At 39.5% G+C, this 26,387-nt stretch overlaps 1 protein-coding gene across 3 annotated transcripts in view; it reads left to right on the top strand.

Moving 5' to 3' along the window:
- Positions 1 to 26,387, top strand: part of HEPHL1 (hephaestin like 1) — a 91,302-nt gene that overhangs the window by 16,314 nt on the left and 48,601 nt on the right. For all 3 annotated transcript variants that reach the window (XM_018043543.1, XM_018043542.1, XM_018043544.1), the window contains exons 2-6: positions 7,183 to 7,427; positions 14,847 to 15,059; positions 15,684 to 15,863; positions 22,692 to 22,946; positions 25,753 to 25,921. In XM_018043543.1, the coding sequence (XP_017899032.1) occupies positions 7,183 to 7,427; positions 14,847 to 15,059; positions 15,684 to 15,863; positions 22,692 to 22,946; positions 25,753 to 25,921 (1,062 nt within the window). The remainder of the gene's footprint in view (positions 1 to 7,182; positions 7,428 to 14,846; positions 15,060 to 15,683; positions 15,864 to 22,691; positions 22,947 to 25,752; positions 25,922 to 26,387) is intronic.

Here is a 26,387-nt window from a genome sequence, read left to right as displayed (position 1 = left end):
TGCTCCAGGACCAGTTAGTGAGGATGACTCAGTTCTCCTCTACCCTTCCTCCTCCTTCTCCTTCTGAGCAGCCTCCCCAGTTAGGATTTATACTCAGTTTCTAGTTAATAGAAGCCCCCAAAACAAGAGATCAACAGGTTGGCAATCTTTAGGGTTCCAGGTTCTTTTGACTTTCCACTTGACCATCCCTAGGGTGTGACCTTCTTCTTCAGTCTCTCAGGAAGGCTGCCAAAGATCCAGCAATCATGTCTTCATTTTAGGCATGGATAATGGGGAGTCAAAGGACAGAAAGGATCTCTACCAGCTGAGTTCAGAGATGCACCAAGGAGTGATATGTGTTCACATCTTTTTGGCTAGAACTATGTCACATTACCATCCAAGTTGCAAGTGAGACTGGGAAACACAAGAGCCTCTATAATAGAGCCCCACTGTCAGGCATCCAGACTTTTGATCCCATTCCCTTGCACAGGGAAATGTAGGCTTTGGCCCTATGGACCAGCAGAGGTGAACGCTTGTAGCTGGGCAGACACAGGTAGGCTCAATGGAGGAGGAAGACAAAGTGTGCACAGATCGAAGTGTTCCCAAGACTTCAGTCCTGAGGCTGAGAGAGTGGACTTAGACTTGTCAGTCCAGAGGCTGAGCAGGTGCTGTGCTCCTGGATCAGGATGCCAAGTCTTCCCTGCGGGGAAGGAGAGCTCATCCTCACAGCACACTTCATGGTGCCAGCTGGGTTTTCAGAGGCAGAAGTCACACAGGAGGAAAGTTTGACCCCTCAGTAGCCAAACAGGCTGCACTCTCTTGTCTAAAGAAAATGTAGGCTTGTTTTTATTATGAAAGTAAGTACAGTGGTACAGAGTAAAACATTCCCACAGTAAGGAAGAGGGTGAGTAAAAGTAAACTCTTTAAATTTTTTTGTATAGTAGCTTTACAATGCTGTGTTAGTTTCTGCTGTACAGCAAAATAAATCAGCTATATGTATACATATATCCCCTCTTTTTAGATTTTCTTCCCTTTAGGTCACCATAGAGGATTGAGCAGAGTTCCCTGTTCTATAGAGTAAGTTCTCATTAGTTACCTATTTTATACATAATAATGTAAATCCCAATTTCCCAATTCATCCCACCATTCTGTTCCCTCCTTGATGTGCATATGTTTGCTCTCTACTTCTGCATCTGTATTTCTGTTTTGCAAATAGGTTCATCTGTACAATTTTTTTAGATTCCACGTAAGTGTGTTAATATACAATATTTCTGTTTCTCTTTCTGATTTGCTTCACTCTGTATGACAGTCTCTAGGTCCATCCACATCTCTGCAAACAGCTCAATTTCGTTCATTTTCGTAGTTTAGTAATATTCCATCTTAATTTTAAAAAGTAGCATGGAGAAATAAAGAGAAATACATAGAATTAAATTTAAAAAAGTAAACTTCTCTTCCCTTCTTGCTCCTGTCTGTGGCCTCAGTCCCAAGTCCCAGAAGCTACACTTTGTGGTTTCCCTGGCCACTTTTCAAATGTTTTCTTTGCGTATGTGTGTATATACACTGTTTTAAATATACACAAATGGTATACTTTACACATTTTACATGCTGAAACTTGCTTTTACCATTTAGTATTTGATAATAACACCATCCTGCTACCTGTAGAAACATCTAATTCTTTTGTACATCTAAATGGTATGTGGGTATGTATACTCAGTTGCTAAATCATATCCGACTCTTTATGACCCCTTGGACTGCAGCCTGCTAGGTTTCTCTGTCCATGGGATTTCCCAGGCAAGAATACTGGAGTGGGTTGCAGTTTCTTCTTCCAGGGAATCTTTCCTGGCCCAGGGATTGAACCTGTGTCTCCTGCATTGCAGGCTGATTCTTTACCATTGAGCCACCTGGGAAACCAAGTGGTATGCTGCTGCTGCTGCTGCTAAGTGGCTTCAGTCGTGTTTGACTCTGTGTGACCCCATAGACAGCAGTCTACCAGGCTCCACAGTCTCTGGGATTCTCCAGGCAAGAACACTGGAGTGGGTTGCTATTTCCTTCTCCAATGCATGAAAGTGAAAAGTGAAAGTGAAATTGCTCAGTCATGTTGGACTCAGCGACCCCATGGACTGCAGCCTACAAGGCTCCTCCATCCCTGGGATTTTCCAGGCAAGAGTACTGGAGTGGGTTGCCATTGCCTTCTCCGAAATGGTATGACTGTGCCATAATTTATTTACCCAGTTTATTATTATATTTACCCAGTTATTATTATTATTATTTATTCAGTCAGCAGCTGAAGAAATATCGATATGTCAAGGCTTTTGATACGAAAATCACTGTTATAATTCTCCAGTCCTTTTGTCAGGATTCCTGTCTCATTGGCTCCATTATCTGGATTGGAAGCTGAAGCTGGCATCTGGGTGACAGAGAGCTTTGCTTCCTCTGGGAGGACTGGCCCTATGATTTCTGGAGTGCTGGCCTTTGTCACGTCGGGCTCACCTCTGGCTCTTCTTTGGGGGGCCTGAACCCATGGCTTTCTCCTTTGTCATAGGAACCTCCCCCCATACTGACTCTACAACAAGGGCAGGGCAGGTTGGCACATGTGGGTGCCTGGGCAGGCTAGTAATCTGGTGCTCTGGGCAGATAAACAATATGGGGCTCTTTTAACTGATATTTGCTAAAACATTTGTTCAACTCTTATTTGAACAAAAGGCTGAGTACTGAAGTGTGGAGCATGTAGATCTCTGGTTCCATCATCCTGAAAAGTCTGTGGGGTGGGCAAAACTACTATTCACACTAGAGATTGCTGGGATCTTTGCCAAGGGGACTGCTTGGGAGCTTGTGTTTGAGTCACTTTTATCTGATCATTTGTTGATCTCTTCAAGGAAATGAACACGAAGCCTTGAAAATACCTGTTATTTAACCTTTTGGACTATAGTTTTTCCGTTCAGTTCAGTGCAATCGCTCAGTTGTGTCTGACTCTTTGTGACCCCATGGACTGCAGCACACCAGGCCTCAGGCCTCCCTGTCCATCACCAACTCCTGGGGTTTACTCAAACTCATGTCCATTGAGTCGGTGATACCATCCAACCATCTCATCCTCTTTCATCCCCTTCTCCTCCTGCCTTCAATCTTTCCCAGTATTAGGGTCTTTTCAAATGAGTCAGCTCTTTGCATCAGGTGGCCACAGTATTGGAGTTTCAGCTTCAGCATCAGTTCTTCCAATGAATATTCAGGACTGATTTCCTTTAGGACAGACTGGTTGGATCTCCTTGCAGTCCAAGGGACTCTCAAGAGTCTTCTCCAACACCACAGTTCAAAAGCACCAATTCTTCAGTTTTCAGCTTTCTTTATCGTCCAGCTCTCACATCCATACATGACTACTGGAAAAGTAGTGTTTAATGAAGTGCTAATCTTAATAAGGTTAACAGAAATCCATTAGCTAATACAGAGACTATCAGACCTGTTATGGATCCATCTACCAAGAAATTCTAGGGAGATTTCTGATAGTCCAGTATTTAGGACTTGGCCCTTTTACTGTTTTGGCCTGGGCTCAATCCCTGTTTGGAGAACTAAGATCCTGAAAGTCTCACAGTGTGCAGCAAAAAAAAAAAAAAAAAAAAGAGTTATCTGCTTGAATAGGACCCAGAAAGAGGGAAGAAGAGAGGAGGAGAGTTGGGGAAAGATGATGTAGAAGTAAAGAGAGATAGTGAATCTTCTCCAGTTGGCTAAAGAAAGAACCAGATCCGACAAAGCAAGCAGATGCCGCATTCAGGCCACTGGGAGAGGGGGTTTCAGCCAAGCTGTGGGGTCAGATACCAAGGAATAAAATCCTGCAAATCAAGCATGAAGGTAAATAGTCTCTGTCAGCCAGGCAGGCATGGTATTCAGAGGTGCAAGCTCAGGAACTTTGCTCAAGTGAGCAGAAGCAGGTGGGCGAAATCAGATGAAGAGAAGTTAGATATGGGAAAATTGTCTTCCTGAAACAAAGATATATGGTCAGATTTCCCTGCTCAAGAATCTTCAGTAACTGTTAATTATAGATATAATTATATCCTGGGCTTCCCAGGTGGTGCTAGTGGTAAAGAACCTGCCTTCCGATGTAGGAGACTCAGGTTCGATCCCTGGGTTGGGAAGATCCCCTGGAGGAGGAAATGGCTGCCCACTCTAGTGTTCTAGCCTGGAAAATCCCATGGACAAAGGAGCATGGTGGGCTACAGCCCATGGGGCCATGATGAGTCGGACATGAATAAAAGAAAATAGAAGATACAGTAAATGAGAAAGAGAAAAGTGAAGAGTTATATCATGATGAAAGGAAGTAGGAGTTGAATAGAGAGAAGAAGCAAACAGCAAAATTTAAGAGATGAGAGGAACATACAAGTCCCAGCAGATTCTCTCCTTGGGCTGGCCATATGGTTGCCAGAAGCTCTAGACTCATGTTCCCAGTTCTGAGTACACAGAATGCTACCCTTCACAAGTTCCTAGATTTCCTCAGATTTAACCAACCAGCCATGCTATGGCTGTCCCTGAACTAACCACTGTGGTCCAGGGTGGCTTGGTTGGTTGGAATTGTCCAGGCCTGGACCATGAGCCATCCCTCCACCAGTGACAGAGTGCTCCACCAATGGTGTGCGGGCTTGGTGTGCTGATCAGTTAGGTTGAGTCACTTTCTCCATTGCAGGAGGTGGATGCGGAGCCCCACCCATGCGTATAGAATGAGAATGGGGACGGCTTGCTCTTAGACCAAAGAATGTGTTGTGGGTGCTAAGTTGGCAAAATGTCTGCCGTATCAGCTCTTTCCATCTTCTTTGCTTGGGTAACTTGTCTCTGCTCTTTGAGACCATATTTAGGCACAACTTCATCTAGGAAAGCTCACCTGATACATTTTATGTCCCAGATTAGATGCCTGTGTTCTCATAATGTTACTGAAGCAAACATGGATCCACTTACCCAATGCGTAGCAAAGCATATCTACCAATACCAGGCTGTGGTAAAGGAGAGTACAGCATTTGTTGCAAGGCACTCAACGTGGAGTCAAGCAAAGATAACAGGCAGCTCATGCTCAAAAGACCCAAATGCCCCAGTGGTTTTCAGGGAGGATTTTTAAAAGTGAGATCAAGGGGTATGTGATCAGTTCATGTACATCCTTCTGACTGATTGGTGGTGAGGTAAAGGTGGTGTTTGGGAGTCAACACCATCAACCTTCTGTTTCCTGCTTGTCTGGGGTTGACATGCTGGTGGTCAGCACGTAGTTAATTTTTCCTCTTGGTGCAGGTTTTAGTATCTGCAAAACAACTGAAGGATATGATGCAGAATATTCTCTGTAGCTCTTGAGGAGGAACTAAATGTCTTTGACTTTGTTTTACAGCTAAACCATTATTTTGTCTTGTCTTTGTTTCTGCATTTTCTCACTTCTCTGGTTAAAGTTGCTCTTTGGATCTTGGGGATAACTTGCTCTTTGGATCTTGGGGAGACTAAAACTTTTCTACAAACAAGAGGCAGGGGACACCAGGGATCTGTCACTGGGAAGGCCCCACAGGGTCCTGCTTGGTTTCAATAACTCTTCCTTCTAGAATGAGAGCTGCTTCAAGTCTTTGCCCTTTTTCTCTGTACCCTCAGGGCTTAAGATACAGTTTGTTGAGTGACTGAGAGGGAATGCATGCACACAGGCAGGAGTTGTGTGCGACAGTGGGACTTGCCTCTCATCACCTGATTAGACACTGGGATGGCTGTACCCAGGAGCTTTTGTTCAAGCAGAAGTTAGTACGTCTGGGATTGGAGTCCCACACTAAGCACATAGATTGAGAGTGAGGAAGGGGGTTCCACCCCCAGGAGAAGATGGTATGGCCACCTCCAAAGCAGGGTCACTAGCACTGTTATTTCCTCAGGCTCCCAGACTCTGGGACTGATTCTCCCTTTTACCCTGGGGTTCCAGGAGGGCATCTGGTCACTTCACATCCTAGAATCTTATTTTTTTCACATCCATCTCTTTTCTATTGCACCATACCCTCCTGGTCTCCAAACAGCCTCCCTGCCCCCCATCTTTGCTATTCTCTTTGCCTGACTCCTTTAAAACTTGCACACCACTGCAATGATACTTATTGCACCATCCTTAAATACTGATTATCATGTCATCCATTTTATGAAAAACCTCAGTGAGTCTTCAGAGCTTCCAGGATAAATTCTAAATTCTTCAACCTATGATAACCATAAGGTAAAGTTCATTACCAGTCTTCCCCCAGATTTTTCATAAAGCCATACTTCTCACTCCTTACCATCCACCCCTGCTGCTGCTGTTGCTAAGTTGCTTCAGTCGTGTCCAACTCTGTGCGACCCCATAGACAGCAGCCCACCAGGCTCTCCCCTTGCATGATTCTCCAGGCAAGAAGACTGGAGTGGGTTGCCATTTCCTCCTCCAATGGATGAAAGTGAAAAGTGAAAGTGAAGTTGCTCAGTCATGTCTGACTCTTCCTGACCCCTTGGACTGCAGCCTACCAGGCTCCTCTGTTCATGGGATTTTCCAGGCAAGAGTACTGGAGTGGGTTGCCGTTGCCTTCTCTGATTCACCCCTGAGCCCCAGCTTATAAACCACTCTCCCCCATATCACCCATACTTCTTCTTCCTTGTTGCTCAAGCTCCACCCCTGCTTAGTATCCTCAACTTTTCCATTTTGTTACCCAATCTTACTTCTTAATCTCTGCATTTTTCATGAGGTGTTTCTGACCTCTTTGATCCACAGCAATCTTTTCCTTCTGTGAATAAATATATCCCTAGAAAAATGGAGCCTATATCCACTGCATCAACCAGTCGGTTGGCACTTAATCATAAACTGCTCTGTGCAGTTACTTAATTTTTTCAATATTGAATCGTAAACTTTTACTTAGAATGCAGTAAGTGCATAGGAAGTGTTAAATGAAAAAGTGAATGGGATTGTATTGAATGAAAAGGGGCAAATGGACAGCAAATATCTGGGTTCCATTTTAGTTTTGTTGTGAATACTATTTGTGCCTTTCAGCTTGTCACTTAAACTCTTGGCCTCCATTTCCTCTCTAATAAATTGAGAATAATCTTACCAACTCCACAGAGGTTGAAGTGTTATGGTGAACACCAAAAGGGAAATCATACTTGTAAACACTTGATGGTCTATTAAAGTAAGCTATTAGGATTTCTCTTTTAGCTTTAATTATAAAATATTTTCCTTCTTACTTTCAGGCTTGCAACCTTGTATCTGGAAAGAGGGCCCAACAGGATAGGAAGTCTTTACAAAAAGGCTGTTTACAGACACTACACAGATGAGACCTATTCCAAAGAGATCCCCAAGCCTCCCTGGCTTGGATTCTTGGGTCCCATCTTGAAGGCTGAAGTGGGTGATGTGATTGTCATCCATTTAAAGAACTTCGCGTCGCGCCCTTACTCCTTGCATCCACATGGCGTTTTCTACAACAAAGACTCAGAAGGTAAATATCAATCTTTGTTTTTATATTAAACCAATGTTTTATTTTTTTTCCCTTTATAAGTTTGTTTTTTTATTATTATTTTTATTTGAACGCATGTAAGAATGAAAGATTTTAAAATTTAAAAAATAAAAAAAATAGAAGGTAAATATCAATCTTATAGGTGTCTTGTCGCTCCTTAAGTAAGGCAATTGTCAGCTATGGTGAGCAGGAATCTAATAGCACTGTGGTAACACATGTTCTTTTAACTTCTCCCTGCCTCCTCCTCACCCCACCTGCCTCTGTCCCTACCTTCTCTTCCTCTTCCTTTTTCTTTCCCTTATTTCCTCCCTTCCTCCTTTCTTCCTCTGTTGCTACAGAGGTAGGTGCTGAGGTCCCTTGGCACATGCTCTGGCACAGCCCCGAGGCACACTAACCTTCCTTGTCAGTCAGTCGTGACCGGGTCTTACACTGGATAAAGACCAGCGTGCCGGGTGGATTCCCATGTTCTGTCACCAGGAACAGCCTCGGCTGTGGAGAGAGTCACAGTGCCCGCGGGCCTCAACTCCCCTGCTTAAAGCTACTGTCTGTGGCGCTTCCTTTCTGAAGCTGCCCTGTGTTCTTGTCTGCACTTCGAGAGTCTCGATAGCGCAGTTCCCTGAGTTCTCCCTAAGGTTAAAAAAAAAATATAAGCGGCACGCTTGGACTTTTGAAATGGGAAACATTTCTCAATCTTCAGAAGTATTTTTCTCATCCCTCATTGCATTCTTACTTGTGATCAGATGGAACGGGTTAAATGGTACTAAACCTGCTACACCCTGACTCTGAGGAATATGCCAGGAACAGTTACATTACCTCGGATGCAGTTCACTTTATCATAAAGGGAAGCTTCTGGATTGTGGTGAATGTCCTAAGGCAGCCAGACTAGCTTGGCAGTTGCCACTACCAGGTCTGTCTAAGTAGCCAGAGGAGGCACCACTGATGGTGGACATGAGATGCAGAGTGCCCTTTTTTCTTGGCCATTTTCCTCCACCTGAAATGCAGCAAAGCTCTTGGTCACAGATTTGGTTAGTTCTGAACAGTTGAAAGTGAGCACAAAAATTTCTTTACCTTCAAGAACCTTCCACTAGGTGGCCTCCAGATATCAGAGACTGACTCTAGGTATTGGGAAAAAGATGAATCATAGGCTATAGTAGAAAATCAATGACTATAACTATAAAGGTTTATTTCAGGGTTCTCAATACCATTCTACTGATTCTATCTGCTTATCCTTTCACCAACGCTGTGTTATCTTGATTACTATAAATTTATAGTAAGTTTTGAAATTGTTAAGTAGAAGATCTCCAACTTTGCTTTTTAAAAAAAGACTTTTAAGCTTTTCTAGGTTCTTTGCATTTTCATATCAATAAATATCAGATCAGCTTGTTAATTTTTACCAAAAAAGTTAATTGATTTTGATGAGGATTGCGTTGAGTTTATTGATCAATTGGGGAAAAACTGTTGTCTGCATTGAAAGATGAATTACCATCTTGAGAATATTGACTCTTCCAATCTGAGCATAAAATTTAGATCATAAATGTCTCTAAACAATGTCTTAGATTTTAGTGCACATGATTTGCATTCTTTTGTTCAATTTATTCAGAAGTATTTTATTCTTCATGATATTATCATATATAGAATAGTTTTCTTAATTTCATTTTTGTTTGTTGCTAGTGTGAATAAATACAATTGGTTTTTATATGTTTCTCTTGAATCCTATTATCTTGTTAAACTTGTTTTTTAATAGATGCTTAAAGGGTTCCTTGGAATTTTCTAAATACTGAATCATGCCACTATGAATAAACAGTTTTATTTCTTCCTTACCAATTGGTAAACCTTTAATTTTTTCTTTTGCCTTATTGCACTGGCTAGAACCTTCAGGACAATATTTAATAATAGTGGTGAGAGCAGACATTCTTGCCTTGTTCTCATGAAGAAGAAAGCATGTTGTCTCCCTCCCATTAAGCAAGAGGCTAGCCATGGATTTTTCTTAGATATACTTTATCAGGTTAAGGAAATTCCCATCTACTCCTAGACTGTTAAAAGTTTTTAACTTGATAAGTACTAGATTTTGTTTGTTTTCTGCCTCCATTGAGATGAAGGTGTAGTTTTTGTCCTTTATTTTATTAATATGTTGTATTACTTTAGTTTATTTTTGAATGTTAAACCAACTTTACAGTCATAGGATAAATTCCATTTGGACATGGTGTGTAATTCTCTTTATATGTTGCTGGGGTCTGTTTGCTAGTATTTTGTTAGAATTTTTTGGTGTACATTTATGAGGAGTACTGGTCTATAGTTTTCTTTTCTTTATTTTTAATCTGGTTTTGGTATCAAGGTACTGTTTGCTTCACAGGGTGAATTTGGGACTATTCTTTTCTCTATTCCCTGAAAGATTCTGTAATGGACTGGCATCATTTCTTCTCAGTATTTCATAGAATTTATAAGTGAAACCATCTGAGCCTGGGTTTTCTTTGAGGGGAGAGTCTTAATTGTGAAACTTTCTTTGTGTATTAAGTCTATTCCAATTTTATTTATTCTTAAGTCAGTTTTAGTAATTTGTTTCTCTCCAGAAATTTGTCAATTTTATCTAAGTTGTCTAATACTTTGGCATAAAATTGTTTGTAACAGTCCCTTCATAGTCTTTTTAATTTCTGTAAGTAAGAGTGACACCCCATTTTTCATTCCTGGTTTTGGTAACTCGGACCCTCTCTTTCTTGGCAGTCTATATAAAGTTTTCTCAATTTTGTTGATCTTTTTCAAGGAACTAACTAACTTCTGGATTCATCTATTTTACAGTTTTCTATTTCCTCCTTCACTGATTTCTGCTCCAAAATTTACGTGTGTGTGTTAGTTGCTCACACATGTCCAACTTTTTGGCTGCAGCCTATCAAGCTCCTCTGTCCATGGAATTCTCCAGGGAAGAACTGGAGTGGATAGCCATTCCCGTCTGTAGACCATTTTCCGCACTGTGTGGTTTTCATCTTCTGCTTCCCACGTGGCGCTAGTGGTGAAGAACTTGCCTGCCATTGCAGGAGACATTAGAGACTCGGGTTCAATCCCTTGCTTGGAAGATCCAGGGAGGAGGGCATAGCAGCGCACTCCAGTATCCTTGCCTGGAGAATCTCATGGACAGGAGAGCCTGGCGGGCCACAGGCCATAGGGTCTCAAAGAGTAGAACTGAAGCGATCTGGAATGCACGCACAGTTTTCCTCTGCATCAGGGATTGGCAAACTATGGTCCACTGGACATGTTTTTATATAGCCCATGAGTTAAGAATGCTTTATATATATATGAAGTTGGGTGAAAAACAGAAACAGACAGAAACCTGCAAAGCCTAAAATATTTATACTCAGACTCTTCACAGGAAACATTTTCTGAACCTAGCTGTATATGAATATACTATCATTTACTTTTCTGTTACATTCTTGATAGGTATTTGAGTGGTCTGCTGTGTTTTGACTCCTGAGAAATACTGCTGTGAACATTCTTGTACATGTTTTCTGCTCCAGTTGCATATGTTTCTCTAAGAAACATATCTAAGAGTGAAAATATACATACCTACATTCAAATTTAGTAGGTAACTTTGGTTTTCCAAAGTGGTTGTACCAATGATATTCCTAACAGCAGTGTATGAAAATTCCAGTTGCTGTACATTCCCAATAACACTGAATATTATCAACTTTAGAAATTTTTGCCTATTTGTTAGGTCTGTAGTGCTATATCATTGTCATTGTAATCTAGGGTTTCCCTGTATTGAAATTTATTAAATTTATTAAATTAAGTATTTTTTTTTTTCTAAATACTGATCCCATACCAATACCTTTACTATTTTCCTATGGGATTTTCTTTTTTTTTTTTTTTGTCACTTAGTTGAAGGAGTACTTTATTTTGAATACGAATCCTTTCATCAGTTATGTATGTCATGAATATGTGACTTGCTTTTTCATTCTTTTAAGGTGTCTTTTAATGAACAGAACTTCTTTCTTTTTTGTTTGTTTTCTTTTAAAATTTAATTTATTTATTATAATTGGAAGCTAATTACTTTACAATATTGTAATGGTTTTTGCCATGGCTGATACATGAATCAGCCACGGGTGTACATGTGTCTCCCATCCTGAACCCCCCTCCCACCGCCCTCCCTACCCCATCCCTCGGAGTTGTCCTAGTGCACTGGCTTTGAGTGCCCTGCTTTCATGCATCAAACTTGGACTGGTAATCTGTTTCACATATGATAATATACATGTTTCAACACTATTCTCTCAAATCATCCCACCCTCATCTTCTCCCACAGAGTCCAAAAGTCTGTTCTTTATATCTGTGTCTCTTTTGCTGTCTCAAATATAGGGTCATCATTACCATATTTCTAAATTCCATATATATGCATTAATATACTGTATTGGTGTTTTTCTTTCTGGCTTACTTCACTTTGTATAATAAGCTTCAGTTTCATCCACCTCATTAGAACTGAATCAAATGCGTTCTTTTTAATAGCTGAGTAATATTCCACTGTGTATATGTACCACAGCTTTCTTATCCATTCATCTGCTAATGGACATCTAGGTTGTGTCCATGTCCTGGCTATTGTAAACAGTGCTGTGATGAATATTGGGGTACATGTGTCTCTTTCAATTCTGGTTTCCTCACTGTGTATGCCCCGCAGGGATTGCTAGGTCATATGGCAGTTCTATTTCCAGGTTTTTTTTTAATTTAAATTTATTTATTTTAATTGGAGGCTAATTACTTTACAATATTGCATTGGTTCTGCCACACATCAACATGAATCCACCAGGGGCGTACAAGTGTTCCCCATCCTGAACCCCCTTCCCACCTTCCTTCCCATACCATCCCTCCAGGTCATCCCAGTGCACCAGCCCCAAGCAATTTCCAGTTTTTTAAGGAATCTCCACACTGTTCTGTATAGTGGCTGTACTAGTTTGCATTCCCACCAACAGTGTAAGAGGATTCCCTTTTCTTCACCCCCTTTCCAGCATTTATTTCTTGTAGACTTTTAGATAGCAGCCATTCTGACCGGTATGAGATGGTACCTCATTGTGGTTTTGATTTGCATTTCTCTGATAATGAGTGATGTTGAGCATCTTTTTATGTGTTTGTTAGCCATCTGTATGTCTTCTTTGGAGAAACGTCTGTTTAGTTCTTTGGCCCATTTTTTGATTGGGTCATTTATTTTTCTGGAATTGAGCTGCAGGAGTTGCTTGTATATTTTTGAGATTAATTCTTTGTCCGTTGCTTCATTTGCTATTATTTCCTCCCATTCTGAAGGCTGTCTTTTCACTTTGCTTAAGTTTCCTTCATTGTGCAATAGCTCATAAGGGTAATTGTGGTAAAAATTTGTCAGTGCTTTCTTTAACAATTATTACATTTTATAATTATTTTAAAAAGCTTCCTACTCTAAAATCATGAAGATATTCTCCCATTTTACCTTCTTAAAGCTTTACAGTTTTACCTTTTACGTTCAGGACTTGAATACACCTGGAATCGGCTTCTATTTAACTTGCTGTTGTTGCTGTTGTTCAGTCACTAAGTAGTGTCTGACTCTCGTGACCCCATGAACTGCAGCATGCCAGTATTCCCAGTCCTTCACTATCTCCTGTAGCTTTCTCAAATTCATGTCCATTGAGTCGGTGATGCCATCCACCATCTTGTCCTCCATCGCCCCCTTCTCCTCTTGCCTTCAGTCTTTCCCAGCATCAGGATCTTTTCCAATGAGTCAGCTCTTCACATCAGGTGGACAAAGTATTAGAGCTTCAGCTTTAACATCAGTCTTTCCACTGAATATTCAGGGTTGGTTTCCATTAGAATGGACTGGTTTGATCTCTTTGCAGTCCAAGGGACTCTCAAGAATCTTCTCCAGCACCACAGTTTGAAAGCATCAATTCCTCAATGCTCAGCCTTCTTTATGGTCCAACTCTCACTTCTGTACATAATGAAAAAAAAAAAACATTGCTTTGACTAGATGGACCTTTGTAGGAAAAATGATGAGTCTGTTTTTTAATACGCTGTCCAGGTTTGTCATAGCTTTCCTTCCAAGGAACTGGTGTCTTTTAATTTCACGGCTGCAGTCACTGTCTGCAGTGATTTTGGAGCCCAAGAAAAGAAAATTTGCCACTATTTCTATCTTTTCTCCATCTGTTTGCCTTAAAGTGATGAGCACAAATGCCACGATGTTAGTTTTTTGAATATTGAGTTTTAAGCCAAGTTTCTCACTTTTGTCTTTCACCTTCATTAGAGGTTCTTTAGTTCCTCTTTGCTTTCTGCCATTAGGGTGGTGTCATCTGCATATCTGAGGTTGTTGATATTTCTCCTGGCAATCTTGATTCCAGCTTGTGCTTCATCCAGCCCAGCCTTTCACATGATATTATCTGCATAAATACACAAAGTGACAATATACAGCCTTGATATACTCCTTTCCCCATTTTGAATCAGTCCATTGTTCCGTGTAACGTTCTAACTGTTGCTTCTTGGCCCGCACACAGGTTTCTCAGGAGGCAGGCAAAGTAGTTTGATATTCACATCTCTTTAAGAATTTTCTGCAGTTTGTTGTGATCCCCACAGTCAAGTCAATGCAGCAGAAGTAGATTTTTTTCTGGAATTCCCTTGCCAAAGTAAATTAAATCATAGAGAAAGCAAGGGAATTCCAGAAAAACATCTACTTCTGCTTCATTGACTACATGAAAGCCTTTGCCTTTTCTAAGCCCAGCTTGTACATCTACAAGCTCTCAGTTCACATACTGCTGAAGCCTAGCTTGAAGGATTTTGAGCATAATCTTATTAACATGTGAAATGAGCACAGTTGTCTGTTACTGTGAATATTCTTTGGTATTGCTCTTCTTTGGGATTAGAATGAAAACCAGTCTTTTCCAGTCTTGTAGCCATTGCTGAGTTTTCAAATTTGCTGGCGTATTGAGTGCAGCACTTTAATTAACAGCATCATCTTTTAGGATTTTAAATAGCTCAGTTAGAATTCCATAACCTCCACTAGCTCCGTTTGCAGTAATGTTTCCTGAGGCCCACTTGACTTCATAGACCAAGATGTCTGGCTCTAGGTGACTACACCATTGTGGTCATCTAAGTCATTAAGATCTTTTTGGTATAATTCTTCTGTGTATTCTTGTATACCTTTTCTTAATCTTTTCTTAAAAATTTACTAAGTATCTGACTCTGTGCAGGACACAATATACAATGCCTCACATAGTTCTTACATCTCTGTGGGGTAGATTCCAGCTTTATTGGTAGAAAACCAAGGCAGCGAGAGTTTAAGTAACAAGTTTCAAGTCCCGTAGCAAATAAATTTTAGCTGATATATGTTTGATTTCAAAGCTCTGGCCTTTTCCACTATAATGTGTGATCTCTGTGTTTTAACTGTTTCATTTTTCTTGAAAGGAGCCCTGTATCCAGATGGAACATCTGGAAGGAACAAGGATGATGACATGGTTCCTCCTGGCAAAAACTATACCTACGTCTGGCCAGTGAGAGAAGAATATGCTCCTGCCCCAGCAGATGCAAACTGCCTGACTTGGGTGTACCATTCACATATTGATGCCCCTAAGGACATCTGTTCTGGGCTAATTGGCCCACTGCTGGTGTGCAAAGAAGGTAAGATGTCTTCTCCCCCTCTGTGCCTAGAAACCTCTTCCCAAGTGTACTGAAAAGTGTAATATAGTCTTCAGGTCTTGTCTTGCCCACCCACCTTGTATCACACACAGTGTGTCTCTTCTTCCAAACTTTCTGTAAGATTAAAGAAATTCTCCTAACATAGAAGATCCATAGCAGGGAGAATAACTCAGACTTCTGCCTAAAACCATCATAGCATTCTGAAACTTATATGCAAAAACTACACACTGACACCACACATAGGAAACTGTAAAATGTACTCAAATAACCAGGGATACTTTGCTTTATTATTTCACCCACATAATCACCTTGCTGCTTGGTACCCTATTAATTGATTTAATGTATCTATGTTTTATCAATAAAGTATATTTCTTTTAAGGGTAGCCAGGTTTCCAAGTCTGTGGTTGTGAGAATTTCTGTTTCATGACTTTTCTATGGTTCTGTCATTTCCATCAAAGCCCTTCACTGCTTTTATGTTGTGGGTTACTCTTGTAGATATAGGTCTTTGAAAATCTTCACATTTATCTGATACTATTGACAGGAAGAAAAGCTCATCTTGGTTTAGTCCACTTCGAACTTTTCCTACTCCTTTAATGTTCCTGATAGGTATCCTGCACAGCTATTCAGGAACAAGGACTGATGTAGACCGGGAGTTTGTTATAATGTTCACTCTTGTGGATGAGAATCAAAGCTGGTACCTCGATGAAAATATCAGACAATTCTGCACTGATCCTGATTCAGTTGACAAAGAAGATGCTGTTTTCCAGAGAAGTAACAAAATGCATGGTGAGTGTCTCCCATGTTATCAAGTACATACCAACTGTCTTTTGTGTATCTGGCACTACAAGGGATACAAAATACATAGAAATAGCAAACCAAGCTTTCCAAGATTTATAACTTAGTGATGAGAATAATAAGAAAGTGATGCAACATAATACCAGTCAGAACTTAAAGCAAAGAAGAAGAAAGGAACAGAGAGGAGTCACAAGAACAGAGAGCAATGAACAAAATGGTAATAAGCACATACTTATCAACAATTAAATGTAAATAGACTACATTCTCAAATCAAAAGACACAGAGCGACTAAATAGATTAAACAGCAACAACAACCAAGCCAAGACCTATGTATTACATTACCTACAAGAGACACACTTTAATTGTAAGGACACATATAGACGGACACTGAATGGATGGAAAAAATTATTCCATGCAAATAGAAACCAAAAGAAAGGTGGAGTAGCTACACTTACATCAGACTTTAAATTGACTTTAAAACAAGGGCTATAGTAAGATACCAAAAATGGTGTACATAATTATAAAGGGGTAAATTCAACAAGAATAGATAAGATTTGAAATATTCATGCACCCAACATAGGAGAACTTATATATGTATAAAGCAAGTATTAACAGACATAAAGGGAAAAACAGACAGCAATACATAATAATAAAGTACTTTAATACCCTACTTATATGAGTGTAGGTGTCCAGAAAGAAAATCAATTAGGAAATACTGGTGTTAAACAACATGTTAGATCAGATGGACTTAACAGATATTTATAGAACATTCCATCCAAGAACAATAGGATACTCGTCCTTCTCAAGAGCACATGGAACATTTTTCAAGACAGAGCATATGTTAGGCCCCAAATAAGTCTTAATACATTTAAGATGACTGAAATCATATAAAGCATCTTTTCTGATCACAATGGTATGAAATTAATTATATGAATAAAACTGGAAAATTTACAAACATGTGGAATTAAACAGCATGTTACTAAACAGTCAACAGGTTGAATAAGAACTCTAAAAAGAAATTTCTAAAAAGCTTGAAACAAATGAAAATGGAACTGTAATATATAAAATTTTATGGGATACAGCAAAAAGAATTCTAAGGGGGAAGTTCATATTGATAAATGCCTACCTCAGAAAACAAGAAAAGTTTCAAGTAAGCAAGTTAACTTTACACCTCAAGAACTAGATAAAGAACAAATTGAGCCCAAAATTACTGGAAGAAAGGAAATAAAGAAGATTAGGGCAGAAAGGACAAAACAAAAATGAAATAGACACTAAAATAATTAATTAGACTCACTAAGAAAAAAAGAGAAAGAACTCAAATAAGCAAAATCAGAAATGAAAGATGAGAAACACAAAGGATGATAAGAGATTACCATGAACAAATATATGCCAACGTGTTGGATAACCTATAAGAAATGCATGCTGCTGCTAAGTCGCTTCAGTCGCGTCCGACTCTGTGCGACCCCAGAGACAGCAGCCCACCAGGCTCCCCCGTCCCTGGGATTCTCCAGGCAAGAACAGTGGAGTGGGTTGCCATTTCCTTCTCCAATAAATGAAAGTGAAAAGTGAAAGTGAAGTCACTCAGTTGTGTCAGACTCTTCGTGACCCCCTGGACTGCAGCCTACCAGGCTCCTCAATCCATGGGATTTTCCAGGCAAGAGTATGGAGTGGGGTGCCATTGCCTTCTCCAATAAGAAATGCATAAGTTCCTAGAAACATACAGCCCACCAAGACTGAATCATGATGGAATAGACTCTGAACAGACTGATTAATAGCAAGTAGTAATCAGTAATCAAAAACCTTTCAACTAACAAAAGTCCAGGTACAGATGGCTTCTTTGGTTAATTCCATCAAACATTCAAAGAAGAATTAATACCAATTCTTCTCAGAATCTTCCAAAAAACGGAAGAGGGAGAAACTCTTCCAAACATGTTTTATGAAGCCAGCATTGTGTTGATACCAAAACCAGACAAGGATGCCACACAAAAATAGAAAAAAATACAGGCTAATATTCCTGATGAAAATAGATGTAAAAATACTCGACACAATATCAGCAAGCCAGATTCAGCAATACATTAAAAGTTTCATAACCATGATTAAGTGAGATTTATTCCAAGAATGAAAGGATGGTTCAGCTTCCACAAATCCATGAAAGTTGTATGCCACAATAATAAAATTAAGCATAAAAATATACGATTACCATAATAGACATAGAAAAAGCATCTGACAAAATTCAACATCCATTTAGGATAAAAACCCTTAACAGTATAAATGGAACACACCTTAACATAATAAAGACCATATATGACAAGCCCACAGCTAAGGTTATACTCAATGGCAAAAGCTGAAAGCTAGTCCTCTAAGGTCAGGAACACAAGAGAAGGATGCACACTGTCGCCACTTTTATTCAACATGGTGTTGGAAGTCCTAGCCAGAGCAGTTAGGCAAGGAAAAGAAATAAAAATCATCCAAATCTGAAACAAAGAAGTGACTGTTTCTATTTGCAGATGACATGATATTACATATAGAAAAGCTAACGACTCCAGTAAATTAGAGGGATATAAAATCAATACACAAAAATCTGTTGCATTTCTTTACATTAATAATGAATTATCTGAAAGAGAAGTTAAGAAAGCAACCTCATTTACCATTTCATCAAAGGGAATAAAATATCTAGGAATAAATTTAACCAAAGAGGTGAAAACCCCATATATTGAAAACTATGATATTAATTAAAAAAATTTAAGATGACACAAAGAAGTGGAAAGATATTTTGCATCCATGGAGTATATGAATTAATATTGTTAAAATACTCATTGTTAAAATATTCAAGGCAATCTGTAGACACAGTGCAATCCCTATTTCAATCTCAACGGTATATCATTTTTACAAAAATAGAAAAAACAATCTAAAATTTGTATGGAACCACTAAAGACCCTGAATAGCCAAAATAATCTTAAAAAAGAACAAAGCTAGAGGGATTGTGCTCCTTGATTTTCTTACAAAACTATACTAATTCAAACATTTATTTCTGCTCTATTGACTATGTCAAAGCCTTTGACTGTGTGGATCACAATAAATTGTGGAAAATTCTTAAAGAGATGGGAATACCAGACCACCTGACCTGCCTCTTGAGAAATCTGTATGCAGGTCAGGAAGTAACAGTTAGAACTGGACATGGAACAACAGACTGGTTCCAAATAGGAAAAGGAGTACGTCAAGGCTGTATATTGGCCCCCTGCTTATTTAACTTACATGCAGAGGACATCATGAGAAATGCTGGGCTGGAGGAAGCACAAGCTGGAATCAAGATTGCCAGGAGAAATATCAATAACCTCAGATATGCAGATGACACCACCCTTATGACAGAAAGTGAAGAAGAACTGAATAGCCTCTTGATTAAAGTGAAAGAAGAGAGTGAAAAGTTGGCTTAAAGCTCAACATCAGAAAGCTAAGATCATGGCATCCGGTCCCATCACTTCATGGGAAATAGATGGGGAAACAGAGGAAACAATGTCAGACTTTATTTTTCTAGGTTCCCAAATCACTGCAGATGGTGATTGCAGCCATGAACGTAAAAGATGTTTACTCCTTGGAAGGAAAGTTATGAAAAACCTAGACAACATATTAAAAACAGAGACATTACTTTGCCAACAAAGCTCCATCTACTCAAGGCTATGGTTTTGCCAGTGGTCATGTATGGATGTGAGAGTTGGACTACAAAGAAAGCTGAGGGCCAAAGAATTGATGCTTTTAAATTGCGGTGTTGGAGAAGACTCCCGAGAGTCCCTTGGACTGCAAGGAGATCCAACCAGTCCATCTTAAAGGAAATAAGTTCTGAATATTCACTGGAAGGACTGATGCTGAAGCTGACTGCAAAAAGCTGATGCAAAGAGCTGATGCGAAGAGCTGACTCATCTGAAAAGACCCTGATGTTGGGAAAGATTGAGGGCAGGAGGAGAAGGGGATGACAGAGGATGAGATGGTTGGATGGCATCACCGACTCGATGGACATGGGTTTGGGTGGACTCCGGGAGTTGGTGATGGACAGGGAGGCCTGGCATGCTGCCTTTCATGGGTTCACAAAGAGTTGAACATGACTGAGTGACTGAACGGAACTCAACTGATAGTAATTCGATATTGGAATTAAAAACAGACACAGAGATCAATGGAACAGAACAGACAGCCATGAAATAAGCCCGTGCAAGTATATATAGGAGAAAAAGGACAGTCTCTTCAATAAATGGTGTTGGGAAAATTGAACAGCCACATGCAAAACAGTGAAACTGGACCACTATCTTACATATATGCAAAAATTAACTCAAGTTGGATTAAAGACTTGAAAGTAAGATCTGAAAGTATAGAACTCCTATAAGAAAACAGGTGGCGAGCTCCTTGACATAGGTCTTGGTAGTGATTTTTTGAATCTGACACCAAAGCAAAAGCAATAAAAGCAAAAATAAACAAGTAGAACTATATCAAACTAAAAATTTCTGCACAGCAAAGGAAACCATCAATGAGGAAAAGCAACCAACTGAATGGGAGAAAATATTTGCAAATCATACACCTGATAAGGAAATAATATCCAAAATACATAAAGAACTCATACAATTCAGTAACAAAAAGCCAAACAACCCTATTTTAAAAATGAACAGAATATCTGAATAGATATTTTTCTAAATAAGAAATACAGATGGCCAATAGGTACTCAACATCATTACTCATCAGTTCAGTTCAGTTCAGTTCAGTCACTCAGTCGTGTCCGACTCTTTGTGACCCCATGGATCTCAGCACGCCAGGCCTCCCTGTCCATCACCATCTCCCAGAGTTCACTCAGACTCACGTCCATCGAGTCCGTGATGCCATCTAGCCATCTCGGTTGTCCCCTTCTCCTCCTGCCCTCAATCCCTCCCAGCATCAGAGTTTTTTCCAATGAGTCAACTCTTCACACGAGGTGGCCAAAGTACTGGAGTTTCAGCTTTAGCATCAGTCCTTCCAAAGAAATCCCAGGGTTGATCTCCTTCAGAATCATTACTCATCAGGGAAATGCAAATCAAAACCACAATGAAATATCATCTCATGCCTGTTAGAATGGCAATTATCAAGAAATAACTAATGTAAATTGGTGTAACCACTATGAAAATCAGTATAGATAAGACTAAAAATAAAAACCTAACATAAAATCCAGCAAATCTACTCATGGGTATTTATCTGAAGAAAATGAAAACACTGATTCAAAAGGACAAACACACCCCTCCATGTTCACTGCAGCATTTTTTTTTTTTTTTACAATGGCCAATATATGGAAACAGCCTGTGTCCACTGATGGATGAATGGATAAAGAAATTGTGGCATATAATAAAGGAATATTAGGTGGAATATTCAGTCATAAAAAAAGAATGATCTCTCCATTCACAACAGCATGATGGACTTTTAGGGCATTATGCTAAGTGAAATAAGTCAGACACAGAAGGCAAATGCTGTATTATCTTTTTTATATGTGGAATCTAACAAACAAGCAAACTCCTCAAAACCAAGGTCATAGATTCAGAGATCATACTGGTGGTTACAACAGGCAGGAAATGGGGATGAGAGAAATGGCAAAAATAAAAAATGTAATAATAATAACATGCCTCATTCCTTTAAGCTGGCTTAAAACTCAACATTCAGAAAACTAAGATCAAGGCATCTGGTCCCACCACTTCAGGGCAAATTAATGGGGAAACAATAGAAACAGTGACAGACTTTATTTTCTTGGGCTCCAAAAATCACTGCAGATGGTGACTGCAGCCATGAAATTAAAAGACGCTTGCTCCTTGGAAGAAAAGTTTTGACCAACCTAGATAGCATATTAAAAAGCAGAGACATTACTTTGCCAGCAAAGGTCCATCTAGTCAAAGCTATGGATTCTCCAGGAGTCATGTATGGATATGAGAATTAGACCATAAAGAAAGCTGACCACCGAAGAACTGATGCTCTTGAACTGTGGTGTTGGAGAAGACTCTTGAGAGTCCTTTGGACTACAAGGAGATCCAACCAGTCCATCCTAAAGGAGACCAGTCCTGAATATTCGTTGGAAGGACTGATGCTGAAGCTGAAACTCCAATACTCTGGCCACGTGATGTGAAGAGCTGACTCACTTGAAAAGACCCTGATGCTGGGAGTGATTGAGGACAGGAGAAGGGGATGACAGAGGATGAGATGGTTGATGGCATCATGGACTGGATGGACATGAGTTTAAGCAAGCTCCAGTAGTTGGTGATGGACAGGGAAGCCTGGCGTGCTGCAGTCCATGGGTTCATAAAGAATTGGACACAACTGAGTGACTGACCGGAACTGCCTCATTCCTCCCTTCTAATTATTTCTTTTTCTTACTGCATACTTTTGTCACTTAAATAGCTACTATATGTCAGCTTTCCCAACGTGAGGTAAGACAGGGTTTCTAGTTACACAGAACAGATCTGGTGGGGATGGTAAATATGCAAATAGAGGTGGAAGTAGGAGGTGGTCAAGCTGTCCTGGAATTATAAACAGCGCTTTGGTTTACTCCTGATCTCACTGTCTTCACAGAGCAGCTCAGGGCTGTGTTCCTATTGCTGATCACTTTTATTGAGTGATTTTCTCTTAAAAAGACTAATGCTTTTCATTCCTTTGGGGACTGCATTTTATCAAAGAAGCCATTTTTTTTTCTGCACAAAAATATTGCAACCCAGTGACCTGTGCTAGTTTTTCAGCTGTGCTAGAGTATGTATTACCATCGTTTCTGGTTCTCCTGGGCTCTGCAGGGGAGTGTCTTTCACTGGTGTTTCTGTTTTTCAGCGCTCAATGGATACCTCTTTGGAAACTTCCCTGAACCTGATATGTGCGTTGGTGAATCAGTGTCCTGGCACCTGTTTGGGATGGGGAATGAGATAGACATCCATTCCATCTATTTTTATGGCAATACCTTCATCAGCAGAGGGCATCGGACTGATGTCGTCAACCTGTTCCCAGCCACCTTCCTGACAGTAGAAATGATAGTTGAGAATCCTGGAAAGTGGATGATAACTTGCCAAGTCAGTGATCACCTCCAAGGTAAAAAGGATGGAGGCCAGTGTGGAAATGGTTACAATGGTACAATTAAACCACACAGTCAATGGTGCTCACTTCAGTGCATGCTATTGGATGGATTCTTGTCTGTGTTATATTTATTACAATTTAATATTAAACATAGGAAAATGTGTAATGCCTATTTGGCATCTTATTGACAGATATTTATTTATTAATTACCTCCTTATGAACCAGGTAAGAGATGATTGAAAAAATTGTTAAGACCTTCCTGGAACCTGAAATCTAGTAGTTAAATATAGTTATACATTTACAAAATGAATAAAATTTGAGGCAGAATGATAAATGCTCTTTGAGCTTTGTCATTTTACTGGAACAGTCAGAGGGACTACCTAATGAGGGGGTCCCTAATCTGAGCCTAGAAGTATGGGTAGGAATTTGATAGGTGAGGAAGAAGAAAAAGGCTTTCCAAGTAGGAAAAACAACATGAACTGGGAAAAACACATGGGAATTATAAATAGAATAAAATTTACAATCAGAAATTGGAATTTATAGATAATCTGGCCCAACCAGAAAAGGATTTCAAGATAATCTGTGCCACCTCCCTATCCAATTCTTGAATTTCCTTTTGGACATCTCTTAAAAATTTTTTTTTTTAAATTTTATATTGGAGTATAATTGATTCATGTATAATGTGTTAGTTTCAGGTGTACAGAAAAATGAGTTATACATATTCAAATATCCATTCTTCTTCAGATTCTTTTCCCGTATAAGTTTCCCATATTACAGGGTACTGAGTATAGTTACCTGTGCTCTACAGTAGGTCCTTGTTGATGATCTATTTTATATAGAGTAGTGTGTATAACCTCAACCTAGTAATTGTAGCAGCCCGTTTCATCTCTGGGCTGCTCCATGAGAGTTCTTATTTATATTGAGACACAACCCAATGACAGGTGCAAAATCCTTTGAAAGGTAAAGGTAAGCATTTGTTGACTTAAATACCTGTTGAATGATTCGGTCCAGGTTCCTTGGGACCACATGGAGTAAGTCTACTTAGCTGGCCTTAGGTTCATGTCAGAGGAGTGATGAAGCAGATGTTTTAGGGAGGCAGTCTGGGCCTCAAGGGAGCAGTTTTGAATGGCAAGGCTAAGCAATGTCTGGAAGGTAATGCGTGCATACATGCTGAGTCCCTTCAGTTGTGTTTGTACCTTGTCACCACGGTCGACTCTTGGCGACCCTCTGGACTACAGTCCATCAGGTTCCTCTGTCTGTGGGATTCTCCAGGCAAGAATACTGGAGTGGGTTGCTATGCCCTCCTCCAGGGGATCTTCCCAACCCAGGGACTGAACTCAGGTATATTACTTCTCCTGCATTGGCAGGCAGGTTCTTGACCATTAACGCTATCTGGGAAGCCCCTGGAAGGTAATAGCAAGCCCTTTTAGATCATTAGACACAAGTGATTTAAGAAGATTTAGGAAGCTAAATATGTCTTTATGCAGAGAAGACTCAGTGGAGAGATTCTGGCTACTGGATGCCAGTTAAGAAACACTGGCAACATTAAAGTTAAGATACATTAAAGGTTTGGCCTAAGAAGAGAAAAAGAAAATGTTATGAGTTGGATAAACATGGAGTAAATAATGTATGATTCAATTTGGATCCTAACTACACACAGTCACAAGGACAGCTATGCAGCACTTCAGCGCTGCTTTCTTAACACATTTGTTATTCCCCTCAACCTTAAAGCAAGGCTCGCATTTGTCCACTGGGTTATTCCAGATAAATTCAATTCAGCAAATGTTGAGTTGCTCAGTTAATATGTATCAGACACTCTCCTGAGAAGACAAAGATGAACATGACAGTTACTATTCTCCACCCCCACTCTAGACTTTATTGAGGTATAATTGATAAATAGGAATTATATGTAAATTCCTTGATGTTTTGATATAAGGTGTAAACTTTTTAAACTACACACAAGCTAATTAATATATCAATTACTTACATAGTTAAACTTTGTGAAGTTGGTGATGTTGAGAACACTTGAGATCTCAAAGAATACAAAGTTTCAGTTATGCAAGACAAATGGTCCTCGAGATCTAATGGTGACTGCTGTCAAAAATACTGTGGTGTATACTTGAAATTCCCTAAAAGGTAGATTGTAGGTATTCTCCACAGAAGATCCTTAAATTTGAGAAGAAATCAGTTTTAAAATCAAGGCATTAGCAGCCATTTGAAATTAGATTCTTAAATTTGGCCAGTAGTTGTAGACATAAGCTGGAATACATTACTGAAATACAACATTTACTAAATTGTCCATACTCTCAGAAAAAATGTTTAAAATTGGAAGATAGGTATAATTCAATTTTAAAATTAGCAATCACCTCTAGAGATAATGGTGTCACATTTTGATGACTATCTCCTCTATTTTCTATACCTTTATATAGAAATGCATAGTCTTTCCAGACTTTGCCAGTTTGATAACTTAACAACAGTATCACTTGATTACTATTAAGGTTGAACTTATTTTTTGTTGTTTGTTCTTGGGCCAATAGTATTTCTTTTGTGGATAACCTATAAATGTTTTGCTCATTTTCTATTGAAATATTTACTTTTTTCTTTCTTATTTATCAAAGATATTTACATATTAATCTTTTGTCATATGTGTTAAAACACTCCTCTACCCACTGTTTATTTTTACTTTTAACATTGTTTATGGTCCTTCTTTCTGTACAAAAGTTTTAAATGTTCATGAAGTCAAATAAGTCAGTCTATTCTTTCTCTCTGATTGCTTTTGGAGCATTTATACATTGGTTCTTGGTTTTCCTCTGTTTTATAGCTGGCATGCTGGGGCAATACAATGTTGGTAACTGCAAAAGTGGTATTTCTCACCCCAAGATGAAGGGTCAACAGAGGCACTACTTTATAGCAGCTGAAAAAATTCTTTGGGATTATGGTCCTCAAGGCTATGACAAATTCAGTGGTCTTCCCCTAAACGCCTCTGGCAGGTAAGCTCTCTTTGCTGATGTTTCTAAACCTCTCATAAGAGAGGCATCTGTTAGACTTTTTGCTGCGATCTCATTTGTGTTCCAGGCACTGTTCTTATGAGTACATGCTGCATAGATGGCACAATAGCATCGTTTAAGAAGCTCTGAGTCCCAAAATGTATATACTGCTGAGAATTGTATATACAATTGTATATACTGCAGATAACTTCAGAGTATCTCAGAGCTATGGTTTTTTCAGTAGTCATGTATGGATGTGAGAGTTGGACTATAAAGAAAGCTGACCACTGAAGAATTGATGCTTTTGAACTGTGGTGTTGGAGAAGACTCTTGAAAGTCCCTTGGACTGCAAGGAGTTCTAAACAGTCAATCCTAGAGGAAATCAGTCCTGAATATTCACTGGAAGGACTGATGCTGAAGCTGAAACTCCAATACTTTGGCCACCTGATGTGAAGAGCTGACTCACTGG

Source organism: Capra hircus, chromosome 29 (genome assembly GCF_001704415.2).
Source record: "Capra hircus breed San Clemente chromosome 29, ASM170441v1, whole genome shotgun sequence".
Lineage (NCBI taxonomy): Eukaryota > Metazoa > Chordata > Mammalia > Artiodactyla > Bovidae > Capra > Capra hircus.
This window is presented reverse-complemented; position numbering and strand designations above follow the sequence as displayed.